At 47.2% G+C, this 18,232-nt stretch overlaps 1 protein-coding gene across 2 annotated transcripts; it reads right to left on the bottom strand.

The window, feature by feature from the left end:
- Positions 1-506: 506 nt before the first annotated feature.
- On the bottom strand, positions 507-13,123 carry LOC117010152 (serine/threonine-protein kinase SBK2-like). Of its 2 annotated transcripts, none has more exons than XM_033085640.1 (4): positions 10,964-13,123; positions 3,590-3,785; positions 2,669-2,871; positions 507-2,422 (listed from the first exon to the last, which is right to left on the bottom strand). In XM_033085640.1, exons 2-4 carry the CDS (start codon positions 3,774-3,776, stop codon positions 1,853-1,855), a joined length of 960 nt encoding a protein of 319 aa, XP_032941531.1. In that variant the 5' UTR covers positions 3,777-3,785; positions 10,964-13,123; the 3' UTR covers positions 507-1,852. The 2 variants fall into 2 exon arrangements, with proteins under 2 accessions (XP_032941531.1, XP_032940669.1); XM_033084778.1 differs by lacking the exon at positions 10,964-13,123 and adding an exon at positions 10,645-10,716.
- Between the last annotated feature and the right edge of the window lie 5,109 nt (positions 13,124-18,232).

The following is an 18,232-nucleotide window of genomic DNA, read 5'->3' as shown; positions in this document are numbered from 1 at the left end:
CTTAAAATCATGGTTGGAAATGTTAACTAGTTTTCATTTAACAACTGATCCCTGCAAAAACCAAACAAAATAGAGCATTCCAAGCAACAATTATTTTTTCTCCCTATTTAAAGTTCTCAATTCACTTAATCTATATATTATGGACTTTGCATAGTGCATCTTCTGAATCAATGCAATATACCACAATTCTCTTTTTATCAATAGGTCATGCCTTACAAAAACTCTGTATCATAATACTATGAATTTACTGTATCAAACACAACTTCATTATAAAATTGAATGTCTCATTCCAAAAAGCCACATTCCTGTTCTGTAATTCTCCATTAGCAAGCATCTGTAACAAATTTTCCTTTATTTTTCACTGGATAGTAGCCAGCTACCTGGCCTTTAGGTCTACTGGTCTTAAGCCTTCTCCACTTTAAATACAGGGACTGTGATGGCACCTTATCATTCCTCTGCTATTCCTACAGTAATTAAAGAGTAATTAAAGCCAAATCTCAGCAGGCTGGAGTTAAGCAGCATTTATTATGATTTCAAGTAATGAAAGAGTCTAAGAGATGGAAGTAAGCACAAGAAAACTGTGTATTGGACAGTGTGAACATAGTGCTGTTTGCTGAGGTAGGTTGGGGAGTTGGAAGGAAGATCCAAGGCATAAGTGGTGTAGGGAGCAGGAAAACAGCACAAAATAGTAGTACAGAGGTGATGTTGCTGAGAAGAGTGAGAAAAAGGTGATGTGTAGTGTTAGTAGAAAAGTTAAGTAATGCCAGTGGGTGAAAAGAAGCTGGGAAAAAAGAACTGGAGGGTGGGGAAGCATAGAAGAAAGAGTGTGTACAGGAAAGGGTCTGACATGAAAAAAAAGCTGAAATGCTAGAAAGTATAGTGCTGGGACACTCCATTTTTAGAAGTTATGAAGCCCCTGAGAGTGGAAAATGAGCTGTGACTATTTCCAGCCAAAGACCAGGTTAAGTGCAGGTTAAATGCTGTTTACTAAGAGCAAAATCCTGGGGACTGAAAAGAGGCAGAAAAGTAAAAAGGGCTACTAACCCTTAATTCCCTCTTTCCCTTTTCAGGACTAAAATGTGCACCTAGGAGGATATGGGGCATTAGGAAAGGTGTATGTCTAGGGAAGGGTTAAAAAATTATAGGAAAGGGAAGAAGGAAGATCTCGAGGGGTAACCAGGCATCTAAAAGAGCATGAAGGACATTGTCTTAGGACCTGAAGGCAACACAAAGGAAGAGATGTGTTTGGGCTGGCATGAGATAACCTCAACACCACAACCCTTCCCCAGCCATCATCCACAGCCATGTGCTGAGGTGTGCCCAGCCCCTCCATCCCAGCAGCCTGAAGCCACCCTCCAGGGATCCTGCTGCAGGCACAGGCAGCAGTCAGGGATGGCCCCTGCCTGGGACAGCTTATCCTGAGATAGCTGCAAGTTCTGACTTGCTCCCTGCTTTCCAACCAACAGTGGGTCCCGACAGGCATTTATTATGAGAGAAAATGAGCCACATACAGGAAAACAAAAGTACATATTTTGCTCTATTTTGAGACACAGCATGTGCTGCAGCCTAAATAACTCCCTGCGGCTAGGAAACAAGTGGATGCTTCACACACAGTCATTTCCAACAGGAAGACGTTTTCAAGCCATGAGGAGGTGGCACTGGGCAGCACTGAGCCATGGGGTGAGGACCATCAGCTGGGGAAGGAGCCTGACTGTGGCAGCAGGGACAGTGCTGCAGAGAAGCTGCTCTCTGGGTCACCATGGCCTCTCATGCCCAAGCCACCACGGTGCCCAAACCCTGAAGCCCCTTGCAGGCCGAGACCCTCCTTCCCTCCTGCCGTGGGGAGCAGGCTCTAGGACTTCACAGCAGCCTCCTCTCCACGAGCATCCTCCAGCCGCCAAGGGCAGTCGACATAGCGCAGCACACCGCTGACGGGGCCACGCTTGGCGGGATCGAGAGCCAGCAGGCTCCGCAGCATCCCGGCAGCCTCAGCTGTCAGGCGCTTCCAGTGCCGGGGCACGTCCTTCTCCAGGCCTGTCTCCTGCCACTGCATGAAGTCCTCAAAGAAAGGGTCCTCTGGCAGGCTTTGCTCCCAGGGGAAGTAGCCGGTCAGCAGGCAGAAGAGCAGCACTCCGAAGGCCCAGGCATCCATGCTGGCGTCGATGGGGACCCCCTGCGCATCAGCGGTGCTGCTCAGCTCGGGGGCGGTGTAGGGGATCACCCCGGCCACCAGCTTGAGCTTGGTGCCCTTAGGCCGCGTGAGCCCGAAGTCCGTGAGTTTGACGAGGCGGCAGTCGGGGTCGAACAGCAGCACGTTCTCGGGCTTGATGTCGCGGTACACCAGGCCCCGGCTGTGGATGAACTCCAGCGCGCTCACCAGCTGCCTGGCACACTGCTTTGCGGCTGGCTCAGGGATCCCATCCTGCACGGGGAGAGGGAGATGGCACACACGGGGCACCTCAGCAGCCCTGCCAGCCGGGCTCCCACCTGGCTCTGTGCTGGGAAAGACCTTCGGAATCCTCCCCTCACCAGCCCAAGGGTGCTTTAATGCTGCAGACCCCAGACAGACCCACAGCCACTGCCTTTACCTCCCTCCCTCTGACCCAGCCGGCCTTCAGAGGGGCCAAATGCCACAGCCCGATCCCCATGGCCTTGTAGCAACACTCACGCGGGGTTTGATGATAGAGATGAGGTCTTTGTGCAGTGCAGGCTCATAGAGGAAACCATAGTACTGGCTGGACTCAATGGCAATTCCAAACATCCCAATGATGGCAGGGTGGGTGGCGAGGGACAGTGCTACACAGTACTCATACAGGAAGGTGTGCAGCTTGGTACTGGCTTTGGGTAGCAGCTTGAGAGCCATAGGAGTCCCTGGGGATGGGAAAAGAGAGTTAGACTCCTCTGGAAGTCACACACCACGGCGGCACAGAGCAGCCCCAGATCTGGGCAGTCGCAGCCATAGGGAGGTCCCTAGTGCAAAGTTTGTGTGGATATACCCTGTAGACACCGGCTCTGGAAATAGGCACTGCCAGGGTGTGAGTTTTGAGCCCTGGGCTTGCACAAGAGCCCTGGGCAGAGCAGGAACATTCAGGATACATGAACCCATCAGCCTTGAGCTTGGATTACTGGGGAAGAGCAGTGTCAGGGCACTGATATGGCCAACTCAGGACCTTCATTCACACCCTCTGTCCATGGGCCTTAGGGTACCAGCTCAGGCTTGGGGCTTCGTGACTGAACCTTGTGGTGGGACTGCTTTCCATTTATATCACATCCATGCTGGTACCTATCTGGCCTATCTGTGAACTCTCTTGATCATGACTTGTGGAATAATTTCCCAGCTCGATCTTGGACCTGACTCGTCACTACAACCTTGCCAGATGTTCTGGGCTACCCCTGGAATCACCTGGTCCCTGGCTGGATGTAATGGAATGGTTCCTGGCTGGGGAGGTCCCCATCCTGCTGGTCTCCCTGGGAATCCTCCCTGCCACGCCTGGTGCCTGGCCCTGAGGTACCACCAGCCCACCCCATGCCCTGGTGAGCGGAGAGGAGACAAGGCACAGTGGTTCACAGGGCACAGCCAGTTCCTTACCTCTCTGCCTGTGGGTCACTAGCATCACATGGCCATACTTGCCCCTGCCCAACTCCCGGATAACCTCGTAGTGCTCAGCCACCTCGGCGCGCACCAGGCTCTGAGCGGTGATCTCCAGCAGCTCCTCTAGCTTGGTTGGTGCTGCTCTCCCTGACACTGCTGCAGTCACAGCTGAGTTCTCGGCCATCGCTGAGCGCTGCATAAACACCACAGCCAGAGTCAGGAATATCACAGCACACACAGAGAAAGCCGGATCAGACATGCAAGGCAAACCATACAGGGCATATTTCTACTTGGAGCTTGAGCACTCTTGGTGCTGTGCTAGAGTTGAATTTGCACTTTTATACAGCACATCTCTGGGCAAAGCCCCTCATCCTAGACAAGGTCTCTGTGTTGAAGGGAACCTCCTCCAGCCCTCTAATCCTTTTGCCTAATATTAGACCACAGGCAAAACATTAGCCAAGTCCCAGATTTTCAAGTGTGACCCAGTCACCCACACTTACTCTCTTTAGCCTACTGCAGAAGACCTCATCTCTCTACTCAGAATTCCACCTCTGCTGCTTACTGGAGAAAGTCTTGAGGATGAGACAGACCTGTCCTTTAGGTAGAGGCACAGCTAGCATGTGACAAAAGGCAGAGTGCCCTGAGCAAGCCAAAGAGAGCTCAATACCTCACATGCCTGATGACATTTCTGACCAAAAGTCATGCATCTGTGCAGCCAAGTAACTTACACAGGAAGTAACCTAGGACATCAATGGCATTTTGAGCTATAGCCAGCTGCTTCAGACCCATTTCAGAGAAATGTACTTTCACTTTTCCCAGCCAGCTACAAGGCAGCATTTTAAGGCCTCTGTGGCAGCATTCTCTCCCCATCTACCTCCTTGTGCTCTGAACAAGGCACTTTGGGCCTGGGAGTTCCTCCTGGCCTTGGAGCAAAGTCACAGGACCAGAGTCACAGGACAGTAAATGGCAGAAGGTACTTCTGGAGACCACTTACTGCTCACAGGAGGGTTAACTAGAGCAGGTGGTCATGTGCCCAGACCAGGTTTAAATATCTACAAGGCTGAAGACTCCACAGCTTCTGTGGGTGACCTGCTCCAGCGTGCAATCACCTTTGTGGTAAAAAAGATTTCAACTTGTGCTCAAATAAAAATTCTGTTTCAGGCCCACCGCCTTTCATTCTGTCACTCAGTATCATCTGATACTACGCTATCCAGTATCAGATACCACAGTGATATCCACAGTCAGGAGGTTGTCTGTTTTAGCAGGTACTCATATGCATCGATCAGATGATTCCCTTCAAGCCTTCTCTTCTTGAGGCTGATCCAGTCCCAGCTCTGCTAGCTTCTCCTCCTATGACAGGCACTCCCATATCTTAACTGTCTTCACAGTCTGGGTTTGTTCCAGTATGTCCACATCTCTCTTCTGAAAAGGAACTCCACTGCTGCTAAAGCCAGTCATTCTTCAAAATAAAAAAATTTGGAAAGAAATTGTTTAAACCTGGGAAATCTGCAGCAAGGCTGGATTTCTACAGGTACCTGGGACTATTCATGGGAAAGTTCTCCTTCCCTTCTCCTAGACTGCATTTCTAAATCTTATCCAATTCAGAAGTGCCAAGTATTGGCCCAACTTTTCTGCAAAGGCTTTGGCTTGGTGCAAGAGTCAACAGCAGTCAAATTTAGTACATTTTGTAGAGAGTACAACAATGTGCAAGTGTTTGCATGGGAGGGGATAAATGGAAGGCTGGGGAGAACTTACAGGGAAAAAGAATCTGGAAAATATTTTCGAGATTTTGCTTTGAAGTTCTCCTGTTTAGTGCCCAGACAATGAGGCTTGTGAAATTCCAGACAGCAGGGGCATCTCAGAACTCACAAATGGATCCACCCTGCCAACAATATTTCCAAACTGGTGCTTCCTTATTTAGGTGTTATAGAGAGAAAAATTTAGGTGGAATATAGAGAAAAAACCTAAAATATAATAGACCTGGGAAAGGCATAGACCTCCCTTTGATATTAGATCACCTAAAGCCACATTAAATAGTGGTGTGGAACAAGAAGAGAGATGTCTGCTTGTCATTTGAAGAACACTTTATATCAATATTTATGAAAAAGGTATCAGAAAATATTTTCTGCAAGACAGTGTTTCTCCTATATCAAATTAATGGTCATATACAAGTTCTTGACAAATAACTGTTCACAATTTTCTTAGATAACTGAAATTCTCAAACCTGAGTTAGGTAAAATTTGCTCCCTTGTATGCTGCCCCCTTGTTACTGCAGTTTAGGATAAAGGTTACAGTCTTTTACTGCATTAACTTTCAGTATTATTCAAAAGTTACATACTCTTCAAATATCTATTAATTGTTTCATTTGCATTGAATTATTTACGTTTCATCCATTTGATATGATTCATCACTTCTCTCCTATTTACTATGATAAAACTTGCTTTTGTGAGTGGGAGGATATGCTTTTCTGTATATTCTTGGTTCTCAAATCACTTTAGGGAGTCAAATTTCAGTCCATAAGATTTTGCAATTAAAAAAACCAAACAAAATAGAACAACCCAAATCCCAAAAATTCTTGTATACTTTCACTCCACAGTTCAAGTCAACTGCAACATAGGTGGAACAGATCCATAGTTCCATCCATGGCCTCACTGGCATCGGAGGACAAATGGTCCAGGTTCAGAGTACAGCAATAAAGTAAACGAGCCAGCTTAGAAGAACAGATAATCCAGAGGATATGGGTAGAGTTTCTTGAGGGTCTGTGACCTGTGGGTCTGATCAGTGCTCCTTATGAAGGAAGCCCCAGCTGTAGTCACTCCAGAACAGTTTGCAGACTTTGGTCCTTGCTGCCCTTGGAATCATTAATTACAAAACAAAGTCCACACTTGAGAAAATAGTTGATGTTGTCAGGTCTTTCTTTGAGATGACACTGTGATTATCTAGGAAAACAAGTGAAGATCAGATTTGGGTCACTGCTGAGTAGAGTGTGTCTGGTGCTCTGCACCTACTTCTGATACCTTCTGAAGCGTCATTTTCCCTTTGCAGATTGACAAGCACTGAAGAGGAGGTCACCAGGGCCCTGGCCAGGATGCATTCATCATTAGGCTGTGCTGTATTGAAGGTAGCAGGCAGACTCCTATTCAAAACTGTTCTTTCCACCACTATCCTTCCTGTGTTTCATCCCTGCTAGAGGTCTTGCTTCCAGGCTGCTGACTGTGAGAAACTCTAATTCCTCAAAAGAATCTTTAATTAGAGCATCAAAAAGCTCCTATCTTTTACACCATCAGGAGATACTTCTGAGAAGCTGAGAGGGATCTAGCCTATGGAGATATGTCTTAGTCCAAGTAATGTTATTCTGGTTCTTCAATCAAAATGATTAATATATTTAGTGCAGAAAAGCACTTCATACATGTCAAAAACCAAAGACAGTGTGATCTCTGTATAACACATAGTGCTATGATGACAGAATCACAGAGGTGTTTAGGTTGGAAGGGACCTCTTGAGATCATCTAATCCCATTCGCCTGCTCAAGCTGCAGCAACTGAAGCAGGTTGTCTAGGAAGGTGTTCAGCCAGGTCTTCAACTTCTCCATAGATGGAGACTCCCATCAATGATCACTGCCTGGAAGAGTCTGTCTCCCTTTTCTTCATTACCCCTCATCAGATATTTATATACACCAATAAGATCCCCTCTGAGCCTTCTTTTTTTTCAAGCTGAAGAGTTTCAGCTGTTTCAGCCTCTTCTCATATCAAAGATACTCTATTAAAAATGGCCTTGAGCATATGGCATGTGGGGTCCACTTTCTTGTCTGACCTTCTACAGGGCCTTAACACAAACCAAATAACAAATAGCATCTGGGGCATCTCTTTCAAAGTCATTCAGACTTGATCCAAAGACAATTGGTCAATTATAAACGACACTGTGAACATTCTTGCTGTTAGATATTCATATGATAACCTAATCTGGATTTACCTAACCTGCTGCTTAAGTTTCTCAGATAGAGAAAAAAGGTTTCTAATAAATTTCTCCTGTTAAATTTCTCCAGACTCTTGCAGGATTTATATGCACTCTGGTCAGAGGTATGACCGCAGGCTATGGGAACATATTTTCAGTTAATTACATTGTGTAAAACCATCACACTGAAGCTCAGGCTATGCATTTAACTGATGCATACTTAGGCTTCACAAAGCATCTGTCACACCGTGCTTCTGTAATGCCTGCATCAGTTAGCTGAAAAACAAATGTGATTCTGCCACAAAATGTGGTCACATTTTGAACTGAGAATAAGCATCTCTATGCTCCCTGATCAAGACACCCCTAAGTCTTCTGATTGGTTCAATGCCTTCAAATAACTTTCTGTCTAATTGTCAAACCAAGTTCTCAGATTATCCAGCCCAATTGTCCAGCTCTCAGATCTGTTTCTTGGCTCTTATCTAAAGTGTCATCATTTTTCTCCTCCCATCCCCCATGTTAAAACCGAGACTGCCTTATGGGGTTTTTAGCCTCCTGTAACACATTTAGCTAGAATTCCCCCCTGCCTCATGCTGTGGCCTCAAGATCACTTTTTGCAGGAATGACGCACATGCTGCACTACCTTATACATCCATTATGTGTCCACAGTTTTTTCAAATTACTGGGGAATGTTGGGGGAAAAATTAACTTCCTCTTTAACACCCTTTATTGTGGCTGCCTACCTGGTTTCTACCTGAATATTTTTGCACCATGTTTAGTAAAGCACATTTTGCTCAAATGGATTTAGCATATCAAGTAATTCAGATCACTCAGTTGTTATCATACTTCTGCTTAGGGGCTGTGTAAGGACCAGTGATCTGCAGGTACTTCCCACCATCCTCTAAATTGCTGGTTTGAAGCAGTTCTCATGCTGGTATTGGTTCATACAGCACCTGAAATGTCCCATTCACTGGTTGTTTCCTGAAAGTTATCTGTACAAATTCGTCCTGACATTGGTCTACACCAAGACACATTTTTAATTAGTTTTTTTAAACCAAGCATATAGTGCAGGAAAAGACCGTATTTTATTGTTCTCACCCTACAACATTTTTTTTTTGTCAATCCTAACTCTGTTGTAATACTTTTACCTTTGTCAATGATCTAGAAGAAAACACTGAAATCATCCAGAAAACGTTTGTAAATGGCACAAAAAGGGTTTGGGTAGACAATGTGTTCCTTGATAAAACTAGTGCATGCACATACACACATACAAAAGTGTTTCAAATGACCAAAGACGTCAGGATTTTATTCTGGTATTGGATGGGTGGCAGCAAAAAGAAAAAAGAAAGAAAAAAAGTCATATTAATCAGATACATCTAGGTTCATGCTGCTTAATGGGCACTATATAAATCCAGAAATGTAGATTTGGTATAGCCTCACTACTTTAACAGGCCTTGAGACACTGGATGATACAGAATTGCAGTAGAAATAATCTACAGTGATATAGATACACATCTTAATGTTACAGATACAAGTCTAAGAGAATAACAGAACAAAGGTTACTGATGTTACAGACTCTACTTTTGCATTCACTCTGGTAAAGAGAAGGCCAGAAAAGAATCAGATGCAGGAGACATCAGCAGTGAGAGTCAAACGAACATTTTCCAAATGCTAAATTAAGAAAGTAAGCTTCACTGTAAACAAAACAAAACAAAACAAAAACCAGAGACAGCTGTTCAGTTTCCCGTAGGCTGAGATGATTGTAACAAAAGAAGAGATCTGTTCAGAGGCGATGTGCCTCTTACGGTGAACTCCAGTTTCTGCAGAGGTTCCTACATACAGATGCCATGAGACAGTCTGAAATTTAATCTCCAAAAATCAGCTGAGTTAGGGAAGCTGTATTTCTGAAGAGCTGGCCACCTGTTAACAGATTCTGCACTACAATTGAGAATATCACACACCAGCGGAATTTGTATTTTTATAATAAATTTATTTTTCTGTTTGCTCTGCTTTGTATGCTTCTTTATCTACCTTTTAATGATGTTTCTTGGAATTTTAAAAATATATTTACATGGAGAATACCTGGATAAATTTTCTGAACTCTTCTGGAGGCTGATAGACCAACAGAACCAATTACTGGATGGTTTCTACCTTTTTAATGATATCGGTGAGCCCACAGTTCAGAAAAAGGACAAGAGAAAAGTCATAACAATGGCAAGAGGGCTGAAAACTACAGGGGAAACTTCCAGGGGAGCTGCCTTTATAGCTTATCAAACAGACAGTGAAGAAGTTACTCTATCATCTGTATACACCTTTCTGAGTACTGGAATTTCACTAAAAAGGGCTCTCCCAGTTTAGTAAAAGCTTTAGAATAAAACCAATAGATGAAGCTGAAGCGAGGCCATTTCAGACCTCCGTTGTGGTGCAGATTCTGTGAAGAAGGATATTTTCCCCTAAAAATCTAATCAAATATTATGGAAGAATATCCTTCTATCTTCGTAACTTTTGGTTCAAGAACAGCATCTCTTTTTTTTCCCTAAAAGGTCCAATATGGTGCAAACCACGTTTAATATAGCTAAGAACAGATTATCGCAATGTTTGCTTGTGGCCTTATTGCCGGTAGATTTACGAGCTTCTCTCTGAAACTGGTCAGCAGGCTAGTTAGGCTTAATCTCTCCGCAGAGAGAGATGGCTGCGTACTGCTGTCCTGGGCAGGGACACCCAGCAGCTCCCGGAGAGCCCCGCACGCCTCTCGGCAGCTCGCAGCACTCCACAGCCTCCGCACAGCAGCCTCCTCGGACACAAACCCGCAGCAATCTCACTGGGACCAAGCCACATCACACCTTGCTCCCAGCCAACCCGCCAGGACCGCAGCACCATCCCACCCAACACAAGAGGATACAAAGCGACCTTCCAGGGCAAAGCCACCAACGAGCTCTCCATCAGCCCTGGGGGAAACGGGTGCGCACACCACCCTCGAGTCCCCAAAACCAGCTTGACAGGGGTGGGTGCCCTTTTACACGCCTGCCCAGTGCCTTCCATCCTGCCGCCGCTGTAAGTTCCCTTCCCACGGGGCTTTCCGGCTGTCCTAAGCCTCTCACCTTGTCCAGCAGCTCGGCACAGCCAGCCGCCGCTGCCGCGCTCCCCTCGCCGCAGCCGCCGGGCTCAGCCTGCGCCAGCAGCCGCACGGGGCTGCCAGGAGCTGCGGGGCTCAGCGTGACGCTCCGCCCCGTCCCCATGGCTCTGGGCCTGGGGGACACTGCCTCCCGGCTGAAGGTGACCTCCGGGAGGCGAGGAAAGAGGGGGAAAGGACTATCCGTCTACCCTCTTACTGGAGGGGGATGTGTTTCAGGAGTTGGAGTGGTATTGTTTCTGCTCTAGCCATAGCATAAGCCCCCAGGGACCCACTGGCAGACCTACCTCGTTCAGCCCTTTGCTCCGGCTTGGGCTCTCGTTACAGCCCAAGGAGCAAAGCCTGCGCTGGAACAAGGTCCTTGCTGCAGGGCTGTGCCAAGTAGGACTCCGTTCCTGATGGTAGGATCAAAACAACCATGGGCTGCCAGTGCTTGTCCTTGGCTACCAAAGGTGCCTGTGCAGTGAGCATCAGAGACCAGGCACAGACCATGGCTGGCTCAAGGACTCCTCTTGGGGCTCAATGGGTCACAGTTCTCACACCAGTACTGCAGAGCATCGTGGTGAAGCTGAAATCGTTAATGATAGCTACAAAGACTTGCAAGCATTCCATCTATTCTCAGTACCTGCCCCCAGAGCATACTCTTAGGCCAAGGTCTTCCTTCTTCCACTTGAGCATGGAGATGAAAACAGCTCCAGAGTGCATGGACCCCATGCAGGCCCTGGATCTAGGCTCTAAAACACTGCTCTTTTTTTTTTCTCTCGAGGAAGTGGATCTGTATCTGAAGCAGTAGTGCATGCAGCTAAGACATGGGTGTGTCACAGCACTGGCCTCCCTGTTCCCTAGAGCCCATGCTGGGTGCTTGTAGTGATGAGCCTTGGCACTGCTTGGGGTCAAAGAATTGGGAGGAAGGCTGGGAGAGGTGAAAGACAGTCTAAGAGAAAAGAGCAGCCCCCATAAACATAAATACTCTGGGTCTCCAGCACAAGACTGAACCATCTCACCAGATCTCAGAAGGGAGAATAATTATGCCAAGGGCTTGTCACTCAGTGGCGTGCCCTCACAGAGGGGCAATGAAGTGAGATGCACTGGACTGCTGACACAGGCCTGTGAAGAGCCAGTCTGCTGCCATTCAGAGATGGTGCAAATCAGAGAACAAGAGAACTAGCAGTCAGGCTCCCAGATGTCCCTGTGCTTCTGGATAAGAGGTACGGAATTAGATTGTTTTGCTGATGACCTTAAGGTCTTGTGCCATTCAAGGCTGTGCCTTCACACCCATTCAGAAAGGTGTGATTTGGAACAGCCTGCAATGTGCAAAGTCTCTACAGGCAGGAACATTGCAGCTAAGGGTGATGTGAGTGTACCAAAGAAACCTATCCAACGTCCAAGAACTCAGCACTGGGATAAATGGTGTAGTGTAACCACTGCTCTCCAGGAACAGGGACCCTGTATAATCTAGTCTTCTGGTGGAAAGTGTGAGACTATGACCTTTACTTGAAAGACAAGTCAGAACTGAAAAATGTCCCTGGGGACTTGCTATAATTTACAACAACCTTATTATAATTAACAACGCAATGCTGGGAAAGCAGCCCAGGTTCCCTAACTCCCCCAGTCCCGCTGTCCTTCTCTGCAAGCACTATCTTAAACATGTTTCCAGATTTAGGAACAAAATACAGTAGTCTTCTTTATTTCCCAATTAATTTTTTGAGAGACAGAATCCCTACATTATCCATTTCTATTGAGATGGGCACCGGCTGAAGGGTTTGGTTTAGAGAAGAGACCTCTTCCACAGCCTTACCTGAAGTGCACTGACAAGTAGCAATTTCACTGAGGGCATGCTCCTGATCTGCCATTCATCTGCAGGGCTTGTCCTGCATTCCTCATTGACAGGGAATATGTCACGTACTGTGTATCACATGCGTGTTTGAGAATCCCTGACCTCCACTCCCTGAGCACTGGGCACAGGACAGCTGTTGGAGGCCATAGAGCTGCTGCACTACTAATGAAGTCCACACTAGTGCATTTCAGAATTTAATTTAACACCTACACCTCTCTCACCCACACTGCACACACATTTTGTCTAGGTGGCAACCAAGATGTTGGTCAAAGTCAACACTGACAGAATATGGAAACATGATGTAACAAAACTGCCTTAATGTCTTGGAAAGTTTGGTCCCAGGCTGTGGAGGAGGTAGAGCTAGGAAGGAGAGAGGGGTGTGGGGGAAGGTGTTTCGTGAGGTCTTATTTTACTTCTCATGATCCTGCTCTGATTTCATTAGCAATAAATTCAGTTAATATCTCTTATTCAAGCATGTTTTGCCCATGATAATACTGGTGAGTGATCTCTCCTGGTCCTTATTTCAACCCATGAACCCTTTGTTATGTTTTCTCTCTCCTGTCCATCACTGGAAGGGAGAGTGATAGAGGGGTTTTGGTGGTAGTCTGACATCCAGTCAGGGTCAGCCCATTCCAGTGACACACACGAGCATTGGGGATGGCCTATGATATGTAGCAAATACTGTATGAAAATGCATTATTTTCCTCCTCTGAAATATGGTTGGTTTAGCATGACAAATACCTGTCTCTTGAATGTCTGGCTCAGAATAAGTAGTACACAGAAAAATAACAGAATATGAAAATTTCCAAGAACCAGATGTGGCAGCCAGTGTCACAAAGTCATAGCAGTGGCAACTGCATGAGGAACAGCTGGACTGAAGTAACTGCAGTAGAGACATAGTCAAGAAGGGCTCTTCTTTTCATCCTTCTTTCTCTTCCCTAATTGCTCATCCTCTGCATACACACAGCAGGCTGTTTCACTCACATCAGAACAGCAGCAGTTCTTCAAGTACAGGCACACACAGCTCTAAAGGATCAGGTCTGAGAGTGCTCTGTAGTCAGATGATGCCAGATGTATGGTTGTAAAGGAACACCGCCTCTACAAAGAGAAGTCCACCATCTTCCAGTAAGTACCCTAAGGACCACAGAGGGAACTAGCTCTCCTAACACACTTTCAGCAGTAAACTCAGTTTCCCAAGTGCTGGCTTTAGTGGGAACCCTTTTTCACAATAACCTTGGCTAATGACTCTGATGATTTCCACAGGAGCTGGGTGAGGAGGTCTGTACTCATTTCAGGGTTACCCAGCCCCACACAGCTCTTTAGTTCCCATTCTGTATTGTCAGAGGTACCAAAAGCATCTAGGGGGATGGAAGATTTGATGCCATTTGAACCCAATAGAGCACTCTTTGAATGTGTGGAGGCTTATCAGCAGGGATATGTGTGAGAGAAAGCTGCTGAAATATGTACGTCAGGTTCCTTTACCTAAAGGGCCTAAAATGGTACTGCTCTTTTAATATTGTAGTATATGGAAATGTTTAGTTTGTCTCTATATTTTCAAACTGACCACAACATCTGACCACAACTGACTCAGAACATCTGTGATAGCAGTTTTTCAGAGCAGTCACAATCCCTTCATTTCCAGCACTAAATTTTGCTCAGCCCATTTCAGATCCAGTTTTGTACTGGGGAATAACTCTTTGACTTTCCCTATTACCCTTCTGCTTCTTCTGCTAATAATTCTGTGAGCTGTCAACCCTTTCCTCTCCACCAGCCTCAGCAGACAGGCAGGCAAGCCAATCTGCAGGGTACTACAAGGTGTGGGCTGCCTCCCAGGAGAGCTGGGGCCCTGAGCTCTCCTTGGCACAGGCAGGGTGCTCAGAGGAGTCCACCAGCTGCACAGACCATTTGTGCTCTGAGGTCATTCAGTGCTACCCCATCACTGAGGAATCTGCTGGCCGCCTTCCTGACAATGCCGTACAGTGTCCCACCTCACTTTCCAGCTAACACAACAGTCACGCTGAGCCTGGGCCCTGCTCCCCAGAAGTGCTTCCCAGCCATGTTCCCCATCTCTGTCCAAACCCCTCACACCTGAAATCTCTGGTCACCCACTGAACACCATACCTGCTTCAAAGCGTTCTGCTCACTCCCACTTCAGCCTGTTCCCTTCACATTTCTATTAGGTGCATTGGGTGCAGAATGATTGCAAGAGGCAGTGCTAATCCAATGGAATCCATGAGCACTGATCCCAGCACCTCAGAGAATGCTGGGGCAGTGCCCTTCCAACCCAACACAGGCACAGGATCCACAACAGCTGTATTTTCAACATTTTCCATCTCTCCCAGCCTGTCCTCCAGGGCTTAAAACAATATAAAATATCCCATAACCATGGTGTACATTAGCCTTCTCCCTGAAACTTTATGGCTTATTTGTCACCACAGGTACAGGAAGGGAATATTCAGGAGACAACTCAGCTTGCAGTTCCCATCCTAGCCTGGTAAGGTGGTGCCACTGCAGGAGGCTGAGTTGGCTGGGACTCCAGATGGCTTGGTGACAGATATTGAGAAGGAAAGACTTGTAGTGAGGTCTTGCAGGAAAAAAGGATAGACATGAATAAGAACAGTGGACTTGGGTGGTGGGGGAGGGACAACATGTTTTGCTAGGAAAGTTTTCTTCTGTCAGGGCAGACCGATGGGACAACTGCTCCTAAGCATCTGGGATCCAGGAGACAAGGGAGAAAAGGCTGCAGGACAAGGTGTCTCCAGCCAAGTCTTGACCCAGTTTCCTGCAAGGTGAGAACAGGAAGGTCCAGGGTCCAGGTGAGAAGTTGGTTTGTAGGTCACTGTTGTTACCCTGTACCCTGATGCTTTAAGAATGGTATGTCTCTTTAACCCTGTAACCCCTGCAAGACCTATGGACTGACCCCCTGAATTCCTATTGGAAAGAAGCCAAGAAATATCCCCTCCCCTTTTCCTGACCCTAGAAAAACCCCCGAACTTCTTATCTCGGTCTCTTTTTCTCCTGCTCTGCCCTCATGGAAGCCTAAGAATTAAACTCCTGAGATTAAGAGCCTCTAATATCTCATCTGTTCTACATGATAGCACCCCAGGCCAGCTCTGCAGAGTATTTGAGGAGCGGGGCAAGGCCAGGGTGTTGTATCAGGTTCTTTCCAATAGGAATTCAGGGGGTCAGTCCATAGGTCTTGCAGGGGTTACAGGGTTAAAGGGACATACCATTCTTAAAGCATCAGGGTACAGGGTTACAACAGGTCACTATCTCTCCTGGTGATGGCAGTCAGTGCCATCCAACGTGGCACTGTGGCCAATCCAATGTGGCACTGTGGCCAATCCAATGTGGGGATTGCCAGGCAGGTATGAGCATACCTGGGAAAGATAGACCAGATTACAGTTTGAGCAGGGACTAAAAGCCCAGGGCTGAGGTGAAATGGCTTTCCTGGTCCCATGGGAAGACGTTGCAATGGGAGACCCAGGAGAGGCTGGTCAGGGCCAACAAAACTTACCAGTACCCTTGAAGCAAGGCAAAATGATGACTACTGCCTGCCTCTCCTTCAGTAGCTTCTTGCTTGCCTCTAGCAATGGTCTGGAAGGCAAAAACTCCTATTCTCTGAGGAAGGCTAACACCTTCTGCACTACCCTACCTCATCCCTACAGCTTCATCTGCACAGAGAAGAAGGCCAGCACTCTGCAAAACATCTTCTACCAACCAGCTCCTAGGAACCACTGCTGCTGGGATGCTATTCCAAGTGTTGCTCTCTGTCTAATGTCAAGGCATTGCACTTGTCTCTCCTGGGGCTGTCCAAAAAATTGAGAGGAAGGGAGGCAGGGAGTTCAGTCACTCCCCTAGGTCATCCATGAAGATGCTGAATAAAACTACAGTAATTTCACGACTATAAGGCGCACCTTTTTGACTAAAATTTTCTCCAGAACCTGTAAGTGCGCCTTATAGTCCGGTGCGCCTTATCTGATGGACAAAGTTCAAAAAATTTGCCTACCTGGAAGTGAGAGCTGCGAGCCACAGGGGGAGCCGGCAGGGCCATGGCTGCCAGGTGGAGGCGGGGCGAAGTGGCGGTGGGCACGCCACGGCCCCGTGGAGGCGGAGCCACCCCTCCAGAGGCACGCCCTGGCCCTGTGGAGGCGGAGCTGCCCCTACAGAGGCACCCCCCGGCCCCGTGCAGGTGGCACGGAGCAGCGGCGGCCACAGCCTGGCCCCGGTCAGGGGGCACGGAGCAGCGGCGGGCATGCCCCGGCCCCGCCGGATACAGGCGGGCCTGGGGGCCCGCGGCACCACCCCTGCTGGGTACAGGCAGTCCCGGGGGCCAATGGCTGCTGGGTTGAGGTGGAGCCTTGGCCAGCAACCGCGCGGGGGGAGCTGGGGACGGAGCCTGGCTGCAAAAAAAAGTGTGCCTTATAGTCCGGTGCGCCTTATCTGATCTCCAAAGTTGCGAATTTTGCCGACTCCCGGGGGGTGCACCTTATAGTCCAGTGCGCCTTATGGTCGTGAAATTACTGTACTCCTAGGGCTATGTTTGGAGAAAAACCTCACTGGTCTCTCGAGCTTCCTGTGGAGGGGAAGTGAAGGGGGAGGAGCTCATCTCTTTTTCCTTGGTTCCAGTGACAGAACAGCTCAAAGCTGTGCCAGGATAGCTTCAAACTGGACATGAAGAAGCATTTATTTTCCAAGAAGGTGATAAACCACTGGAACAGGCTCCTAGAGAGGTAGCAAATGCTGCCACGCATGTCAGTGTTTAAGAGGTACTTGGACAATGCCCTTAATAAAATGCTTTGACTTTGAAGTGGTTAGGCAGTTGGACTGGATAATCTTTCTCTTCTCTTCTCTTCTCTTCTCTTCTCTTCTCTTCTCTTCTCTTCTCTTCTCTTCTCTTCTCTTCTCTTCTCTTCTCTTCTCTTCTCTTCTCTTCTCTTCTCTTCTCTTCTCTTCTCTTCTCTTCTCTTCTCTTCTCTCCTTCTCCTTCTCCTTCTCCTTCTCCTTCTCCTTCTCCTTCTCCTTCTCCTTCTCCTTCTCCTTCTCCTTCTCCTTCTCCTTCTCCTCCCTGAGAAGTGTGCCATGTTCCCTTTTTGCTTCTTGTTGCTTGCTCAGCTTTCATTCCATAAAAGGACCTTTCCTCCAACCTTTAAGTAGCTTCCTGTGCTTATTGAGACCCTCACAGAATCAAGCATGGCTATGATGTGGGATTTCCCTTTACAGCAGCCACACCGAGTCTTTATCACAAGACTATTACCAAGACTATTCTTCAGTCCTAGCCTTTACAATAGACACCTGTCTCTTACTCTCTGGGAGTCAGATTCACCAGTAATTTTTATAGTGAATGGGTTACACCAGGAGTCCATCAGTGCTCAGGCACAGAGACACTAATGACAGACATGTTATACAGCTCGGTCAGCAGTTTGCAGTTCACATTTGAATTCCTTCAGGACTTTCAGGCAAATATCATGCAGTCCAAGTGACTTACTAACATTCAAAGTATCTGTCTGGTCTTACTTCCAGCTAAGTTGTTCCCTCTGACCAATCTACTACAAATATGGCATCAGGAGTGAAATTGTTTCCACCAAACATTGCATTCCTCTGCTGGAAGGTGGAAGAAGCAACTATATCACTGTCTGTACACAGCTGCATGTCTGACTTCCAGACAGATGTAAAAGAAAGCTTTAAAAATTCCTTTACTCCTTGGGATAAATATTTA

This window comes from Catharus ustulatus, chromosome 1 (assembly GCF_009819885.2).
Source record: "Catharus ustulatus isolate bCatUst1 chromosome 1, bCatUst1.pri.v2, whole genome shotgun sequence".
NCBI classification, from domain to species: Eukaryota; Metazoa; Chordata; class Aves; order Passeriformes; family Turdidae; genus Catharus; species Catharus ustulatus.
The sequence above is the reverse complement of the archived record's forward strand: the minus strand, read 5'-3'. Positions and strand labels throughout refer to the sequence as shown.

Excerpts from the sequence above, each read along its gene's own strand:
- LOC117010152 (XM_033085640.1), bottom strand. The coding sequence starts at position 3,776 with ATGGCCGAGAACTCAGCTGTGACTGCAGCAGTGTCAGGGAGAGCAGCA. Across the intron at positions 2,872-3,589 it reads AGTGACCCACAGGCAGAGAG|GGACTCCTATGGCTCTCAAG; the intron begins GTAAGGAACTGG and ends TCCCATCCCCAG. Across the intron at positions 2,423-2,668 it reads TCTCTATCATCAAACCCCGC|GATGGGATCCCTGAGCCAGC; the intron begins GTGAGTGTTGCT and ends CTCCCCGTGCAG.